An 18,370-nucleotide genomic window follows, 5' to 3' on the forward strand; every position below is an offset into this window, starting at 1 on the left:
TGCATTTTAAATAAATAAAATCTATTTTTAAAAATATGATGGGCTTAAGTTTAGGCAGCTCACGTGGACCTCATCTGGCTTTTCCATCCCACATACAAGCCAGCTACACCAGACACAGCCAAGGCCTCAGTCCTGCTTCTTCCATCTCCAGGGGTCCAGAGCCTGAATTCCAGTCAGGTTCCCCAGGGATTGTTGACCAGGGGACACTGCAGTGGGGAGCAAGGGCTTTGTCCACACCCTGACTCCAGATAGGAGGAGCTTTGTCTTGAACCCCAAAGGCAGATACTGAGGATGGAGGAAGGCCAGGGGCAAGGCGTGGCCAAAGGCGTTCATCTGGAAAAGATGGGAGGAGTCACACCCTCAACAGGGAGGAGTCAGGAACCGGGGAACTCAGCCAGCCTAGAAAGGTCAAATTCCTCCAGGGTGAACTCTGAGATAGAAGGTTGGCAAGAGAGGCTGGAGGAGCGAGAGAGCCAGAAGAGGGAAGACCAAGCCATTCCCAGTCCTCTGGCAAAGGCCAGCAGCGGCAGTGCTGGGCAGGAGCCTCCCTCAGTGCCTCCACCTGCCCACCCTGCCTGCTCCCTTCACCCTTTGGTGCCTTCTGGGACAGCTGGAGGGAAAGAGAGATGGAGCTGGGCAGGACTCAGATAAAGCTTGACCCCAGGTAAGTGATGGCGGCAGGCCCTGGGCTGGGAGCCAGTTGCTAAGCAACGATAGCCCCTATTGCTCTGGCCTCCCAACGTCCCTCCCTCCCTGTCTCCGTCCCAGAGCCCTTTGGCTCTCAGCACCCAGAATGAGACAGGACTGACAAAGGTCTGGCTGGCCTCCAGGTCCGCAGAGACACTGTGGGGTCAGGCTAGTGTGTGGCAGGCCATTCAGGGCCTGGGCTTTGCCCTCAACCTGGGCAGAGAGAGATCTCAGGGGTAGGAGCTGTGGGAGGCATTCCTGGAGATAATGCAGAGGCCCTGGCTGGCAGGGGACCCAACCCTGCTGCTAAGGGAGTGCTTTTCCTCTGGAACCCTGTTCTTGCACCCTGGTCCATGCTTGGGCTGCTGCCCTGATGAGCGGGAAGAATTGGCTGGGGGCTCTTTGGGCATTGCAGCCAGACATGTCCTTGGCTATTGGAGAGCCTTACGCACTAGTGGGGCCAAGGGCAGGGGTGGGGGTGGGGAATGGGTAACATCCTTGTACCCAGGAGTGTTGAGGGAATATTAGGGAACCAGGGTCCAATCTACTACCGTCCCTTCACTCTGATGTCTCTCCAGGTACACAGCTGACCTTCTGGAGGTACTGAAAACCAATTACAATATCCCTTCTGACTGCTTTTCTTACCCGCCCACTGCAGCCCAGCTCCTGAGAGGTGAGTCAGGGTGCCTCCCCAGAGGGACCTGAAAGGAGATGCCCAGCCCAGAGGGAAGTCAGGACAGCTGGGGGAGCGGAGGAGAGGTGAGCCTGAGCTCACCAACGGGACAGCCTGGGAGGCTGGCCGGCCACTGTGCTCAAAGTCTCGGAGAAGAGCGACTCTTTAGGGAGTCAGTGGGCCTAAGGCGGGGGTGGGGGGTGGGGGGATGACAAGCTATCCCAGGAGATAAGTCTGCAGGTTGGACCACCATGAGTCACAGCCTCAAAGTTTATTCAAACTGGGGACACAGGGACCTGGAACATTTTTCAGATTCCAGAGACTCAAGATGGTGCCCAAATGGTCCAAGCCCCACAGAATCCCCAAGAGACCTGCATCACATCCTCCTGGGGAATCAGCCCATGGCATTCTAGGGGCTGCTTATTGGGAGTGATGTGCTTTAAACTTGGGTGAACCTGTGAAAGTGTCACAGGGTTGGACTAGATCCTGTTAGAGAACCGGATCTCAAAGTCAAAGGTATAGGATGGGACCCAGCATTTTCCCTGGACACCGAAATCATTGAGACTCAAATGGCCCTAGCATCTTTCTAGCCAGTATGGCTCACATCCGCCTTTTGTTTGTTTTCCTGCTGCATGATTAACCTCCTCTGAGTGCTGAACAGGAGGCCACGTCTCTAGGGTGCACTTAATGCTCTCTCCGCAGTTTCCTTCCACACGTGCTCACCTCACAGCGTAGACTCTATCTGAGCAAGATGATGCTGTACGTTCACGTTAGCAGGCAGGTGGGGGCCTGTCCTTGGCTTAGCTACAGCTTCATTCCAGATGCTCGGAATCAGAGTGATTGCCAGTTGCCGGAGTGTCCAGGGACGCCTGGTAGCCTCTCTGTGGTAGTGCCAGTGGATGCTGCCACACTGCAGCTGGTGGTCCAAGTCTTCCCTTCCACCAGGAGTTCTAAGCCCAGGGGACACTTGGCAATGTTTAGAGACTGTTCTAGTTGCAACAGTGAGGCTGCTACACCTCCTGCAGTGCCCAAAGTGTCAACAGTGCTGAAGTTGAGAACCTTTGCCTGACACCACGGAAGTGGTCCTTCCATTGCTTTGTTACATGGAGAATGTGCAAACAGAAACACCAAGGACTACCAGAGAAGAAAGCACTATAGGACTGCCAGTCAAGCAAGCTGCCATGATACAGGTAGAGGGAGTAAGATTGGCAGGTGGTGCATACTCCTGGGGTAGGGGTGGTGACAAAACCATCAGGTGAGGTCCCCTGACGCTGGGTAGCTGGATCTGGTAGGATTCAAAGTTACTGGAAGAGGAGCATGGGAGGGCTGGGCAGGCAAGGCGTGCCTGAAGAATGTCAGGCACAGAGTTGTACTTTATCCTGCAGACAGAAGGCTGTGGGAGCTGTGAGGGCTGAGGCGGGGAGGAGCTCTGGTTTAAAGAATGCTTCAGGACCATTAATGAGTAATCCGGAGGGACCGCCTTAAGAAGCAGGCACGTAAATTAGAGGTTAGTGACCAGACCCAGCAGATGGAAAATGGGTAGTGCCAGGGGAGAGACAGGAAAGGAAGGGGAGGACCAGAAGACACACAGGTAATCCAAAGAGCAGGAGATGTAGTGAATATCCAGACACAGCCAGGGCGGGTGCTGGGCAGTGGTGACGTCACAGTCAGAAGCAGGAGAACCAGGAAGTGGATGGAGGATTTACAGGAAAATTCCCTCCTTGCTTCATTTACAAATTCTGTTGGTCCTTAAATTAAATGCTACTTCAGAAAGAGTTATTCTAGAGGAACTACGGAATCTTTTAATAAACAGTTTTTGAGATGCCTGTGATTGCAATTACACACCTTACAGGATTTTTTTTTTTTAATGGACTGATCCAATTATATGCAAGTAAATAGCGGGTCCAAGAAAAACCAAGACAATTTTGAAAAGGGGGAAGGAGGAATGTTGTCTTGTCAGAGATTAAGGTTCACTACAAGGCAGTCATAATGAAAGCAATGAGGTGATAATGGCAAGGACCTGAAAGAACAGAGAGCATAACAGAGGGCTCAGAGCGTTCCTACTTGGGGACTTGACACATGAAAGGATGCTCCCCATGGTGGTGGGACAGGACAGACTTGGCCTGGGGTAGGGACATTGTGGTACATCAGGTTAAGCTGCTGCTTGGGACACCAGCATCCCATATCAGAGTGCTGCTTTGAGTCCCAGCTGCTCCACTTCCAATCCAGCTCTCTGCTATGGCCTGGGAAAGCAGTGAAAGATGGCCCAAGTCCTTGGGCCCCTGCACCCATGTGGGAGACCCAGAGGAAGGTCCTGGCTCCAGGCTTCAGATCAGCACAGCTCTGGCAGTTACGGCCAATTGGGGAGTGAACCAGTGGATGGAAGAACTCTCTCTCTCTCTCTCTCTCTCTCTCTCTCTCTCTCTCTCTCCTTCTCTGTGTAACTCTTTCAAATAAATAAATAAATCTTAAAAAAAAAAAAAAGAAACTGGAACCCAGTCACTCCAATGTAAGGTTTGTGTGTCCCGAGTGACATAATTTCAAAAATTGCTCCAAAGTAGCTCTAATTCAGACAGACTAAATACCTCAATGTAAAATGCAAACACTTTCACTAAGAAAATATGGAAGGATATCTTTATGATTGAGGACAGAGAATAATTTCTACTTATTTATTTATTTATTTGAAAGGCAGGAAAAAGAGAGAGAGAGAGATCGATCTTCCATCCTCTGGTTTACTCCACAGGTGGCCTCAATGGCCAGCTCTGAGTCAGGCCGAATCCAGGAGCCAGGAACTTCATCTGGGTCTCCCACGTGGGTGCAGGGGCCCAAGAACTTGGGCCGTCTTCTGTTTCTTTCCCAGGTGCATTTGCAGGGAGCTGGGTTGGAAGTTGAGCAGTACCATATGGGTACTCAACCTGGTACCCATATGGGATGCCAGTGCAGCAGGTGATGGCTTTACTAGCTATGCCACAGTGCTGGCTCCCAAGAATAATTTCTTAAAACAAAAGAAATCTCAAATGGTGATGAAGGTTGACTACATAGAGCAGAACTTCCATATAAACTAAAAGTACTGCAAACAAAGTTAAACAGCAAAACAGAAACCAGGAGATGTTTTCAAATCTCTGACCAACAAAGCATCTGCAGTCACTATAAGAAAAATTAACCAATAAAAGTTGAATAAAATATATGAACAACTAATAGAAGGAAAAAACTCCAGTCAATAAATACTCAAAAAGATGCTTGCCTTTGCTAACAATCAGGGAACTGCAAATTAAATGATAGTTGCTAAACGAATAATTGTATTTGCGATGGTCAGACAAGTATTTCCCAAAGTATTATTAAACCAAAACTCTTGAGGGAACTCTGAAACACAAGGATTTATTGAACCCTTGTAGATGATAGCAAAACAAACAAACAAACAAACAAAAAAACAAAAAAAACTGGACCTTGGGACAAGTTCCCAAAACTATCAGCAGCAAGGCTGGATAGCAGTTGAGAAGGTGTCCACTCTTTATGCTCCAAACGTGAAGGAGGAGGAATGGGTGTTCAGTGCAGTGGTTTAGATGCCCCTTGGAGCGCCTCCATCCCGCCCTGGAGCGACAGGCTGTGCTCTGGTTCCAACATTCTGCTAAATGTATCCTCAGTCAGCGGATGATGGCCAAAGTACCTGTGGCTCTGCACCCAACTAGGAGACCTGGGTTGAGTTCCTGGCTCCCCTCTTTGGCCTGGCCCAGTATTGGCTGTTGTAAGCATCTGGGAAGTAAACCAGCAGTCAAGAGATCTGTCTGCTTCTCTTTCTGTGTCTCTGATTTTCAAATTAAAAATATATTTTTTTTTTAACTTGGAGGAAGAAAGCATACGCCATTTACGTGGAACCTACACTGGCTGCAGATTGGCGGGCCTGGACAACCCAGACAGGGGAGTGTGGGACAGATGGTCTATAAGGAGAAGCACCTGCTGCTGCTGGGCTGGTTGGAGCTAGGAGCAGCAAGCGGTGGTGTCCGTGGGATCACCATGGGAATGTAATCAAATTTAGGACATTTCAGAAACTTTCCCTTTTCCATGTCTTCTATGAGATATTAGAAGGAATAGTAGTCCCCAGGAGGCATTATGAAAACAGCTCTATGGGAAATTGTCATACAAGATACATTCTGTGAATTGCTTTTGGAAATGAACAATGTAAATAAATGAGTAGATTGAAAACTTCAGTGTGATTTGCAGGAACATTGAACTTTGAGGCATATCAAAAAAAAAAAAAATGGAACTCTTTTGTCCCATAATATCTATTAAGGGGAAACTGTGGGGCTGGCATTGTGGTGTAGCAGCTTAAGCTGCTCCCTGCAGTGCCGGCATCCCATATGGGTGCCAGTCGAGTCCCAGCGGCTCCACTTCCAATGCAGCTCCCTGCTACTGACCTGGGAAAGCAGCAGCAGATGACCCAAATACTTGGGCCTAAGCACCCACACGGGAGACCTGGAAGAAGCTCCTGGCTCCTGGCTTTGGCCTGTCCCAGTCCCAGCTGCTACAGCTATTTGAGGAGTGAACAAGAGGATGAAAGCGTTCTCTCTCTCTCCTTCTCTCTCTCTCTAATTCTGCCTTTCAAATAAAAAAAAATGAATCTTTTAAGAAAACAAAGGTTGGGAGGGGGGACTGGGTTAGAACAGGACAGTAAGGAAGGGGGTGAACTTCCAGGAGGGTCACGAGCGGAAAGCAGAGCAGCGATTTCAGGCCATGGATGTGGAGAAATTCTCTCCTTAGCGTTTGCACTGTGGAAGTGAGACCACAGCCTGAAGATCCTGCACGTAGGAAGAAGAACAGAGCACCAAGAACAGCAGTTAGAGGAAACTGCCAATCAGAATCTGCCCCGTCCTCGCCTCTCCCTGGGAGGGGCTCCTGCACCAGCCAGGACACCAAACTGTGGTCAGAGATAAAGGGGCCCCCTCAGACAAAGCACACAGAAACAGAGGGGGAGAAGTGTGCCCCGAAATAAGAGCAGCCGGAATCAATGTGCTGGTTTTTTTTGTTTGTTTGTTTTTTACAAATGTGTGTTTATCCTGGCTGCCTCTTGTGGCGCTGCCAGGGATGACAGACCAGGTGAGAAGTCAGTCTCCTTCCCTGTGCTTTAGCTCCAGTGGTAGTGTCTGGGCTGCCCTCTTGCTCCGGGGTCTCCTCCTGCTTCACTCCCCAGTGCACCAGGACAGCTGACTGTACCCTGACAGTCTTCCCCACTTGCTCTCCCTGTCTGACCAGTCAGGAGGTGCAAAGGGGTGAAGAGCCTGAGACAGAGGAGCACAGGGGCTGAGTCACTAAGCACACAGAACTTTGTTTAAGAGGAGTTGTTGCCTTAGTGAGTCACATGTGTAGAAGCACGTATGATGACTACATTAATTTTTTCCGTTAGCTCTGGTGAGGCCAGATCAGATTCACTGTTTGTTACCCTCTGGCCATTACCAGGTGAACTTGTTAACCATGTAGCTGACTGGGCCCAACCCAGATCGACTGAGGTGGTGTGTCTGAGAGGAGGGGCTGGAGAACTGATTTTTAGCAGCTTCCCCAGAGGATTCTAACAACTGAAGTTTGGGAGGCACTAAGACAAAGTATGAGGCCAACATGGGCCAGATGTCCCTGGAGTCTTTATTTGGATCCATTTCTTTTTTGTTAATGTCCTAGCTTTATTCATGGTGTCACTTTGGTGGAAACAAATGTGAGTAGCACTAGGGTATACCATTAATTACACGCTGCTACAATCACAGTTGCCCATGTCTGCGAGGGTGGCATCTGGCACCAGAGGCAGAAAAATGAATAAGCCCTGCTGGGGCCTCTTAATTCACAGTCTCATTAACTGTATAAACCTTGTTTGGTGTCTGTACCCTGGTCCAAGAAGATCTTATCATACCTAGGATTATCTGATCTGGGCTCCCATCCATGCAGCAGGGTGACCACTTCCTGGCCACACGCTAGATACTTTTAAGTATAAAAAACAGTCATTCTGGGGCCAGCACTGTGGCATAGCCAGTAAAGCAGCCACCAGTGATGCTGGCATATCATATGGGTGCCAGTTCGTGTCCTGGCTTGGCTGCTCCACTTCTGATCCAGTTCCGTTAACGGCCTGGGAAAAGCAGTGGATGATGGCCCAAGTATTTGGGGACCTGCCACCCACGTGGGAGACCCGGATCAAGCTCCTGGCTCCTGGCCTGGCCCAGCTCCAGCCATTGCAGCCATCTGAGCAGCAAACCAGCAGATGGAAGATCTCTGTCTCTACCTCTTTCTCTGTAACTCCTTCAAATAAATAAATCTTTAACTAAACAAAACAAAACCACAAACCAGTCATTCTTCTACACGGATGGGAACCTAAACCGGAAGCTAATTCTAGACAAGGCAGTTTAGACCCTGGTGAGGAAGGCTGCACCTTCTCCCCTTCAGCTCTGGTCTTCAGTTCACTGGAGGCTGCCTCCTCCTCCTCCTCTCTAGCCTTGGGCCCTGTGGAGATTACCCTCAGCTGCATCCTGACCTTTCTTGCCCTGGGCTCAATCGCCATCTTCCTGGAGGATGCTGTCTACCTGTACAAGAACACAAGCTGTCCCATCAAGAGGAGGACTCTGCTCTGGATGAGCTCTGCCCCCACGGTGAGAGCCCTGGAGCTGCCCCCCAGGAGGGACTGGAGAAGAGGCAGGGACCATGTTGAGAAGTCCTCTAAACTCAACAGCGCATGTCACTACCACGTCAGGGTCAGGGTTTATAGTCTGATGGCACTGGGAATCAGGACCCTAGCCTGGAAGGCTGCAGACAGCTGGAGATGCTGCTCAGTCCACCGGTGGCCCCACTCACCTCCCCCAAGGCGCAGTGTCTCTGTTAAGAGCTAACCCCCTTCCTGGGCAGCGGGCACTGGGTTTTCAGTGTAGGAGAATTTTTTTTCCCCACAGGGTTGTACTCAACTCTTCCCAGATGCCGCTGGCCTTTTTAGTGCACTGCCATAGCCATCATGTTAAGTCCTTGGTTTGCTTGATATAATTAGTGATTTTTCCAGTTGGCAACTGTTGAAGAATGGTGCCTCAGGTGGACAGGTTTTGCTTCCTGGGGCCTTTGCCACAAAAGGTCTATTGTAACCAGCCTCTTGTTCCTCTGCAAGCAGGTGGTGTCTATAATCTGCTGCTTTGGTCTCTGGATCCCGCGTTCCCTCATGCTTGTGGAACTGGTAACAACCTCGTGAGTGTCCCGCCTCTCCCCCGACTCTGGGCTGGGCATTTCTCAGGGGTCCCCTTCATTCCCCACTCACCAGGACGCCAGAGTCCGTGTCTTTAGTCCCAGGTGATGATGAATCTAGCATTTCCCCAATCATGCTAAGCCAGGGCTCCTGTTCAGGCAATGCCATTGACACATCCCTCAGGCACCTCTTTGTTCCAACAGCCCCCAACTCCCCTCTTCCTGGCACTCTGGGTCATGTCCTTTCACTCCTCTTGGGTCACACAAATAGAATGCCCAGCCCCTATCACCTTTCCCTACAGCCTTCTGGTGGCAGACACGCCCCCTCACACCCACAGTCCCACTTCTTCCCAGGTTTTATTCTCTGTGCTTTTACCTGCTGATGATGGTCATGGTGGAAGGCTTTGGCGGGAAGGAGGCGGTACTGCGAGCATTGAAGGACACGCCAATGATAATCCACACAGGCCCCTGCTGCTGCTGCTGCTGCTGCTGCCCCCAGTTCGTGCTCACCAGGTAGGGAAAGAGGAAAGGTGAGCCTCTTGTGGCTGTCTGGCCCTGCTTCAAGGCTCTTGGACTTGGCTTTGAACGGGACAAAGCCAATGATGAAAGGGTGTGTAGCCCGCGGCCAGGACCTGCACAGGGGTACCCAACCCCATGCAGCGGGGAGCAGAGGCGGGGGGGGGGGAGTCTTTGGGGGTGGGTGTTTTGTGGGTTCGTGTTTCTAATCCTCTTCTTCCCTTAGGAAAAAGCTTAAGCTGCTGATGTTGGGCCCATTCCAATATGCTTTCTTCAAGATCTCGCTGGGCCTCGTGGGTCTGTTTCTCATCCCTGATGGCATCTATGATGCAGCAGACGTAAGCCAGGAGGAAGGGGCAGCAATGTCAAAGACACATTTAGTACCTCTGGGATCCAGGAGGAGGAGGAGCCTACAGTCCAGATACAAGACCCCAGGGGCAGGGTGGTCATGGAAAGGTAGAGGCTCAGGGACTCTGGTGAGGACAGTCAGGTCTGGTACAGGCCAAGACTTTGGGGCTTTTTTAAAAATCAACTTTTGCACCATGGCAGGAGGGAAATTAAAGGAGAAAAGGGCTTGCCTTCCTCTCTGCTAGTTTCTGGTCTCTCACCAGATTTCCGAGAAGAGCACAGCACTATGGATCAACACTTTCCTCGGTGTGTCTACCCTGTTGGCTCTCTGGGCCCTGGGCATCATTTTCCGTCAGGCCAGGCTGCACCTGCGTGAGCAGAACATGGGAGCCAAATTTGCTCTGTTCCAGGTAAGTACACTCTGGGAGAGAAAGGTGGTTTAATAATAGAGCTACAAATGATTGGGATTAGGTGAGACTAATAAAGGCTAAAATGGGAACCTGTCTCTTAAGCCTGGGTTTCCCATGAGATTTAGAAAATGGTTCTCACCCTTCCAACCTTTTGCCTTTCTGGCTGTAATAGTTTCCCAGGACTGCCATAACAAAACACTGCCAACTCGGTGGCTCACAACACTAATTTATGGTCTCACAGTTTTGGAGGCTGGAAGTCCAAAATCAAGGAGTCAGCAGGGCTGCGTGCCTCTTTCTGGTGTCTGGTGTGGCCAGCAATTCTTGGTCACAGCTGCATCACTCCAGTTTCTGCTTTCATTGCCACACGGCCTTCTCTTCCATGTATCTGTATCTCAGTCTTTTTTTTTTTTTAAGATTTATTTATTTATTCATTTGAAAGTCAGAGTTAGAGAAGGAGAGAGAGAGAAAGAGAAAGAGAGAGGGAGAGAGAATCTTCAATTCACTGGTTCACTTCCCAGATGGCTGCAATGGTCTGGGCTAGGCCAGGTGGAAGCCAGGAACCAGAAGTTCCATCTGAGTCTCCCATGTGGGTGGCTGGGGTCCAAGCACTTGGGCCACCTTCAGCTGCTTTTCTCAGGCCATTAGCAGGGAGCTGGATTGGGAGTGGAACAGCTGGCACATGAACTGAAGCCCATATGGGATGCCAGTGTTGCAGGTGGCAGCTTTACCAGCTATGCCACAAGGCCAGCTCCTCCTCTCCTATTCTTATATCAGTCATGTTGGATTAAGGGCCCTCCCACTATAATCTTTGCAATGACTCTGTTTCTAGATAAGGTCACATTCCGAGGTAATGGGGCGTCAGAACTTTGGCATGTCTTTTGAAGGGACATAATTCAACCTATTATGTATATTATCAAGCTAACTATTACTTCCCAAAGTCCTATAATCCATTAAGACTAGCAGCAGCAGCAGCACATCACAACTACTATTCACTACCTGCACCATGTGCTAGGAATTTTTATATAACATAAATTTTCACAATACTCCCAGGAGTCATTACTATTCCAATTCTACAAAGGACACTGAGATCCAAAGAGATTATAAGGCTTGCTCAGTGGCACATAAGGGATGGGGCTAGAATTTAAATCCAGGTCTAACTTCCAAACTAACATTCCTTCTTCAGCTCACTGTCCCTCCATCTTCACACTTCTGGAAATTCTCCCCCAGGCACACTTGGTCACCTTATTCACTTTGTGTCCTCTGTACCCAAAGACGACTTAGCTTCCAAATGCAATGACTCCAAAACCATTTTTCCTTCTCTCTCTGTTCTTTCTGTCTCATTGCTGGGCCCGTCTACTCCCCAGACATAATGAGTTGTTTACATTCTCATTAGATCTGAGCACATGTGAATTTCTACGCACACATCTCCATATACTTTCCTCCTGCTCTTTCATCTTCTTCATCATCATCTTTGTGGTGTTCTTCATCTTTGTCCTAGTCTTCAACTTCTTTCATTGTGGTGAAATTCACACAACATAAAATTTACCATCTCCATGATTCTTTAAGTAAACATTCACATTACTGTGCAAACATCACCACCACCCATCTCTGGAATTTTTTCAAGTTCCCCAACTGACATTCTGTACCTATTAAACACTCATTCCCTATTGCTCCTTCCTCCTATAGCCCCAGGCATGAGTTTTCAACTGGCATTTTTAGAAAAAAAAAATTTATTTATCTGGGAGGGAGGGAGAGAGGTAAAGAGATGGAGAGAGGCAAAAAGGGGAAGAGAGATGGAGGAAGAGAGAGAGGGGGAATCAGAAGGGGAAAAGAGAGAGTGTGAGTTTCCACCCACTGATTCACCCCAATGCCTACAATGGCCTAGGGATGTATCAGAAATTAAGCCAGGTACTGGGAAATCAATCCAGGAAACCAATTACTTGAGCCACCATCATTGCCTCCCTGGGTCTGCATTAGCAGGAAGTTGGAGTCAGGTACCAGAGCTGGGTCTCAACCCAGGCACTCCAATGTGGGACACGGGCATCTTAAGCACTAGACTAAATGCCTGCTCCTCAAAGGTCATAGGTCATTTTAATGGCTAACTGTCCATCATCCTAGAAGCAAGGATCTCTTGGATACTTGAACTAGATTGAATTATTCTTCCGTCATCATTTACCTTTCTCATCTATTAACTGCTTATTAGTAGCCATGGCTAAGAGATGGAAATAAAAAGCCTCAATAAAATATTGTGTAGGTAGAGGCCGGCGCCGTGGCTCAGTAGGCTAATCCTCCGCCTTGCAGCGCCGGCACACCAGGTTCTAGTCCCGGTCGGGGCACCGATCCTGTCCCGGTTGCCCCTCTTCCAGGCCAGCTCTCTGCTGTGGCCAGGGAGTGCAGTGGAGGATGGCCCAAGTGCTTGGGCCCTGCACCCCATGGGAGACCAGGAGAAGCACCTGGCTCCTGCCATCGGAACAGCGCAGTGCAACAGCTGCAGCGCGCCTACCGTGGTAGCCATTAGAGGGTGAACCAACGGCAAAAAGGAAGACCTTTCTCTCTGTCTCCCTCTACTGTCCACTCTGCCTGTCAAAAATTAAAAAAAAAAAGCAGTCCTAAAAAAAAAAAAAAAATATTGTGTAGGTAGATTATAATTTGCCTAAAGATTAAAACACCAAAATTTTTAACTGCACACATAGTGGAAGCCAGATGTGCGGTGAAAGAAGGCCCAGCAGTGGGCTAGCTGGCCTCAGTACCATGGATGGCAGCTCCCAACCCACCTCTCTTTTCTGTTCCACAGACACTTCTTATCCTGAGTGCCCTTCAGCCTTCCATTTTCTCGGTCTTGGCCAATGGTGGGCAGATTGCTTGTTCACCTCCCTATTCCTCAAAGACCAGATCTCAAGGTGAGCACATAAAGGTACCTATCCCATTGTGAGGAGGACAAGAAGTGAGAGCGTCAGGAAAGGGGGCCTTAGAAAAGAGGTCAGGGCAGCCTGATTCTGCTTGGAATGTTAAGAAAGGGATCTCCAAGAAATCCCTGCAGAGACTTTAAGGAGAAGATGGCCTCTGATCACACAGAGAACTGCAACTTCTCAGCCTGAGGCCAGCCGTGATGGCCAACCCAGGTCCAATCTCAGCTCCTGGAAGAATGGGTATAGTTAGAAAGCAGAAGTCATGCTGATAAAACACACACAAGAAATGGGTTTGCATGCCAGCTTTAGGACATCAAGTAAGAGAGCCAAGTTCCGGTTCTTGCTCTACCATTACTTTGCTCTGCTACTTATGACAATTTAGTACCTCTAGGTCCTGGTTTAGTGATAAATTGAAGAAAGTAGTGTTAGACTCATATGGTGGGGCTGCTGGTGGGATACTACCCCTTAGTATAACCTGCATTATATTTCATCCCACACTGCAGTGATGAATTGCCACCTCCTCATACTAGAGAGTTTTCTGATAACCGTGTTGACACGAATGTACTACCGAAGGAAAGACCACAAGGTTGGGTATGAAGCTTTCTCTTCTCTAGACGTGGACTCAAACCTCAAAGCCTGAGGGAGATGACCTGAATAATGGAAAAGACACTGTACTCACTAGAGGAACACACGCTTTCTTTACTGCCCCTCATCCTTGATCAAACAGGGAAGGATTCCTGTTGCCTAAACAAGGTGACAGGTCATATATTTGACTATGGAGATGAGTTATATTGTGCAATAGTATGAAAATGTTTGAATATTGCCCAGGGGAGATACTTTAGGTTTTATAATAAATAAACAGAATGAAGTCTAAAACTCTGTAACTGAGTACATTGCCTCTGTGGGTGCCACTATTAGCCCTTAAGCTTACTTAAAAGTCGCTCAGCTTTCCCAAAGCAGGTGAAAGGGAGGAGTACTGGGTACTGTGTCTGGTATACAAACAGCAGTAGTGCTTGACTAGGCAAAGCAGGACCAGTTCAAAGTTTTAAAGAAGCCAGGCTTCTGGAGATTAGACAGAAGGTGTTCTTTCCTTTAACAGATGTGTCACTAGGGTAAGAATGACAACAAGCCTGGGAGGTCTGGAGTTTTCCTTTGTGGATCAATGGTTTTTTGAGTCTTCTATGCCAAACTGCAAACGGAATCACTTAATAAGATAATCATGAAGTTTCATTTTTGAAGAAAGAAATTAGGGTGCAAAAGCAAAGAATTGAGAGCATAAGTAAAAGCTCCAATATATAAAGTATATCATACACATGTATACGAAGTCAAAAACACAGGAAATAAAACATTTGGTAAACCCACATTGCCTTTATTTGGCTAAATGGCAAAAGCCAAAATAACTGAACAAATGGATAACACTCAGACAGGAAAATGATACACTGAACCCCAGATGAGGAAAACTCCTTGTGGACTCACATTGGTGTTGGGGTCATGCCAAGGCCAGCAGTTCTCTCCAAGACTCTTTTTTCTTTTCATGATCCTAACTACAAAACAGCCAACCAATCAAGTCTCTGTGTTCAAAACAATGTCTCCCTAAGAAGGGTACCTAAAGGCACACAACCTGAGTCATCCTAATGTTCAACCTGGTACTCTTATCCTCTACCATAATCCATGAACTAACATAAAACTTTGGCAGACAGAAAATTTTGCTTCTTTTTAAGAAAATGAACATTTAGTAGTATTATCCCAAGAACATGTTCTACTTATTTATTTGGAAAAATAGAAACTAAGAATCATTTTTTGCCCCATGACAATCTAGTCTAGGCAAGAACACAATAACAATCAATGTTATGACTTTGAAAAATATAACCTTTAAAAATACTTATATTGGTGAGCTTAAAAAAATACCACTATTTAAAAACATTGTCAAGGGTGCCTTTGTCTACCTCTATGTTGGCTCATCTTCTGGTGAATGTATGACGACATAAAATCCTGGAACGATGGCTTTTAGGGAATTTTTAAAAAGCAGCATAATATAACTGATTTGGAAAGACTTTTAGACAAGGGATGTGGAACAGGATAAAAAGGCAATGACCTCCAGAAAATAAACTGCTCACAGGTCTAATCCAGAAACGGCAACAGAGTCCTAGAAAGAGCCAATGTAGAAGCAGTGTCTAGAGCCGGCCTCAGAAGCTGTGTGTCTATAACCAAAACAAGTGTAGCTCAGGTGCTGCCTAAGAAGTTACTAGTGATCATAAAGAGTCAAAAGTTTTCTCAACCTCTCTCACATTTCTTCTCTTCTTAAGGATTTTTCACCAATCTTCAGCAAAATAAGTCTCTGGCTCCAGCTATCAGAAGCAGCTGCAGCAGTACAAAGGATCCATTTCTATTCCTCCGAAGTTTTCACTTCTATTCTCAGTGTCCTTGAGCCTACTGTATATAAAAAGGGAAAACTTCCTGCTTAGCCCACCTCAAGGTACCTGCTGAAGTGGCACCTCTCCAGCATCAGCTTCAGGGCTTCTGTCTTCAGCCTCCTTCAATCTCAAAGACAGAGGCTGTGAGGCCAAGAAACTTCCAAGGCTCTCTCAGAGCTCTGCTAACCGCTTTCTTGTTAGGGATTCAGGGAACAGCTTCACAGCCACAAACATTAATATCTTGAGAATTACAGATCACAGGCATGCTCATGGTGTACAGACCTCTAACCTCATTTAATTAGGCACAAATGATCAAACAATGCATCATTCCAAAAGCCTCCTCCATCCACCCACCACTGTCCAGCTCTTGGGATCACATTTACCCTGAAGTAGCTAACCTACCACATTATAAAAGATTTTGCTTTCAGTCAAAATTATCCAAAAATATACCAGTGTTGGAGACTAGGGCAGTAAGGGCTCACCAAAGGGGGCTAGGGAGTCTTTCAAGAACATGGGCATCAGCTGGCCCTAGAGGTCCATAGACTGGGTCAGCATAGAAGTCCTAGTCCAAGTGGAGGGCATGCCGAGTGCACCCGCTAGTGGAGGAGAAGGGTGCAAAGCTTTGGGATCCAGGCAGTGCACTCAAAAGGAGTGATTACATGGATTACACACCACATGATTACAGGGATTACATACACCTGTTCGGCAGCTCCCTTTCCATCCAAACACACTTGGGCTACATGTCCTCTTTGAGAGAACAGTAGGAGAGTTTCAGCAATGACTTTATTACCTTTTTATACTGCAGAGAATAAATTAGAAAGGAGCAGGCAGTATTCCCAAAGAGGGAAGACTGAAGCAGAAAAGCTCAGGATAAGATCATATGAAGCTGCACAGTATGGGGAACATTAACTTCAACTGTTTCAAAGAAAGGATTCCAAATCTGACAGTAAAAATAGCATTCACGAGAAGAGTGAGAAATGTCATTTTCGTGGGCCATCAGGACAAGAGGTTCCCCACTCTTGGTTCCTTTCCTCTGCCTCCCTGGGTCATCTGAGTTGAAGGACCTGAGTAGCCCTGCTGTGCAGGCAGTGATTGCAGCCTCTGGTGCTCAGGCAGAAGAGCAGCTTTTACCAGAGTTCAGGGGAGGGATATGAGATGTTCAGGGAGGGGACATGAGATGCTCACAGTTCTAGCAGAGGGGCGAGAAAAATATGGCTTTCTTTGCTGAAAACACCAAAACTCTACCCCCACAAGGGGTCTTTATGAATGGAAGGGGGTGGGGGCCTGGGGCTAAGCAACTGTCCCCTTAATCCAACTACAGGACTACTTATAGATGATGATGTACTAGTCATGTAGCCGAGGAGATAGGATGCTGGGGACTTAAAAATTAGACCATGCTCAATACCAAGTGTTAAGCATCAGCATTCTTCGATTTGGAATTCAAGTGCTGAATCCTCCCCCTGGGCAACAGGGAAGGTGGGACCATAACCAACAGGTACAGGGGAGACAGAGGGAGTGCACCTGCTATACTCTTGCAATGTGAACCCATCCTTTGTGGCTTGCTGGAAGAGCACTGGACGGAAGGCCTTGCCAATTGCAGCTCATAGAGGCAAAGACAGACTCCATGGAGCATGGTTCTAGTTAAGAATATTCCTAAGAGGGTACAGGTCAGGATAAGACTGTTGAAGGGAAGATGCTTCTTTTCGCTTTTGCCTTTATGTTCTGTGTAAATCTCCCTAAATATCAATATGGCTGTGAACAACACAAGTTAATAGATCTAGTTGAGTCCGAACTACAGACATTTACAAAGTATCCTCTGCAAAAAGGTGGCAATATCTTTAAGAGCAGCAAGGGCAGGGACTTACTTCCAGTAGGAAATGAATCTACATTGACTTCGTATGGGTTTGAGTATTGTCCCGCTTCCCTCCTCAATCACAGTAACCCTTAAAGTGTCCCTTCGTTTAAAGGTAGACTACAGGAAAGAGCTCCCAAATAACTGGGCAACAGAATTTTCTGAGAAGATGAACACAGCAAAAAAACTGCAGTTGATGTCATGTGGTCTGGTTCCATCCCCATCAGTGTCTTCATGGACCCCATTGGGTCCAATAAGAAACTCCTCAGGGAGTAAGAGAGGTTAGGCTCTGATGTCCTTCTTCCTATGGTCACGCTGACATATGTGCCAGCTTACATTCAGGGATTTGTAACTATAATTCAGTTTTTAGTTGTTGCTCTTGTTGCTTTAAGGAGACCAAAATTATGTTATTTTCCCCACCTCTCCCCCAAATCACTCATTAGCATGGCTCATTGTTTGAAAGGCTTAGCAAGCCACTTTGCTTCAGAAGGCAAACACTAGTGTATCAGGAAGAAAAGGCCTCTGGGTATTATACCACTTCCTTCTTCTGCCCACTCGTCAGGGGCAAAAAATTAGTTCTACTTACTATATTTGAAAGACTAATTTTTAAAAAATTAATAAAAATGACAATTTCCCTGTCAAGATCACATGAACATAAAGAGTAAAGCAAAGTCCTTAGGGAGGGTGTATGGATGCAGAACAGGCTTCTAAGGTACAGACAGCCTCCTTCTTGTTTGGGTGAGTGATGCCTCTTGGAGGACAGGCTGATTTGGTTCCCCCATTCCTAGGTCCTCTTGCCCCAACTGTCTTTCCTTTGTAGCTGTCCTTGGGTTTAGTGTTGGTATCACAATGTGGAATTCAACAGAGAGCTTCTGAAGGTGATGGAACAGAGGGAGAGGAGAGGAAAGGAGGAATGAAAACTTAGTCTTCTTCATCCTCACTGATATCATAGGCTGCAGCCTTGTGCCTGGAGAGAGTTGCTGGGGAGGAAGTTGGGGAAGTCTTCCCAGAGAAGGGCCATCGGAAAGAGGGGGAGGGGGAGCGTTCACGAGTAGGGCTGCTGCTGGGACTCTGCTTTGGACTGATGGCCTGCAGCATCCGGCCTTTTCCCTCTTTCAGCATATGTTTCTGGGGAGACCAAAAGGAAGAGTTAGAAGAAACCTATGGATCTTCCAAATCACCACTGCAGTATCTGAGACTTTAGATTATCATGAGTGTGCTCTGCAATGTTAAAAGTGATCAAATAAGCCAGAGGAGGGGCACAGCTATCATTCTATGCAATTTCCTTTACGAAGAGGTCTACATATACCATTTACTCATGATTTTTTCCAACTGCTTATCCATAGTCACCAAATCCT

General features: G+C 47.5%; 2 protein-coding genes across 4 annotated transcripts in view; one reads left to right on the forward strand and one right to left on the reverse strand.

The window, feature by feature from the left end:
• Positions 1 to 513: 513 nt before the first annotated feature.
• Positions 514 to 13,609, forward strand: SLC51A (solute carrier family 51 member A). The gene is made up of 9 exons (XM_062177199.1): positions 514 to 664; positions 1,266 to 1,360; positions 7,832 to 7,986; positions 8,493 to 8,566; positions 8,918 to 9,076; positions 9,306 to 9,417; positions 9,691 to 9,837; positions 12,632 to 12,737; positions 13,250 to 13,609. The coding sequence occupies exons 1-9, from the start codon at positions 627 to 629 to the stop codon at positions 13,384 to 13,386; spliced, it is 1,023 nt and encodes a 340-aa protein (XP_062033183.1). The 5' UTR covers positions 514 to 626; the 3' UTR covers positions 13,387 to 13,609.
• A 476-nt stretch (positions 13,610 to 14,085) lies between these two features.
• Positions 14,086 to 18,370, reverse strand: part of PCYT1A (phosphate cytidylyltransferase 1A, choline) — a 46,976-nt gene continuing 42,691 nt past the window's right edge. For all 3 annotated transcript variants that reach the window (XM_062209524.1, XM_062209533.1, XM_062209515.1), the window contains one exon: positions 14,086 to 18,140. In XM_062209524.1, the coding sequence (XP_062065508.1) occupies positions 17,934 to 18,140 (207 nt within the window). In that variant the 3' untranslated portion in view covers positions 14,086 to 17,933. The remainder of the gene's footprint in view (positions 18,141 to 18,370) is intronic.

The sequence above is a fragment of the Lepus europaeus genome, chromosome 2 (assembly GCF_033115175.1).
Source record: "Lepus europaeus isolate LE1 chromosome 2, mLepTim1.pri, whole genome shotgun sequence".
In the NCBI taxonomy this organism is placed as follows: domain Eukaryota; kingdom Metazoa; phylum Chordata; class Mammalia; order Lagomorpha; family Leporidae; genus Lepus; species Lepus europaeus.

Coding starts and splice junctions, on each gene's coding strand:
- SLC51A (XM_062177199.1), top strand. CDS start 627: ATGGAGCTGGGCAGGACTCAGATAAAGCTTGACCCCAG. Junction 9,418..9,690: donor GCATCTATGATGCAGCAGAC/GTAAGCCAGGAG, acceptor GTCTCTCACCAG/ATTTCCGAGAAGAGCACAGC. Junction 9,838..12,631: donor CCAAATTTGCTCTGTTCCAG/GTAAGTACACTC, acceptor TCTGTTCCACAG/ACACTTCTTATCCTGAGTGC.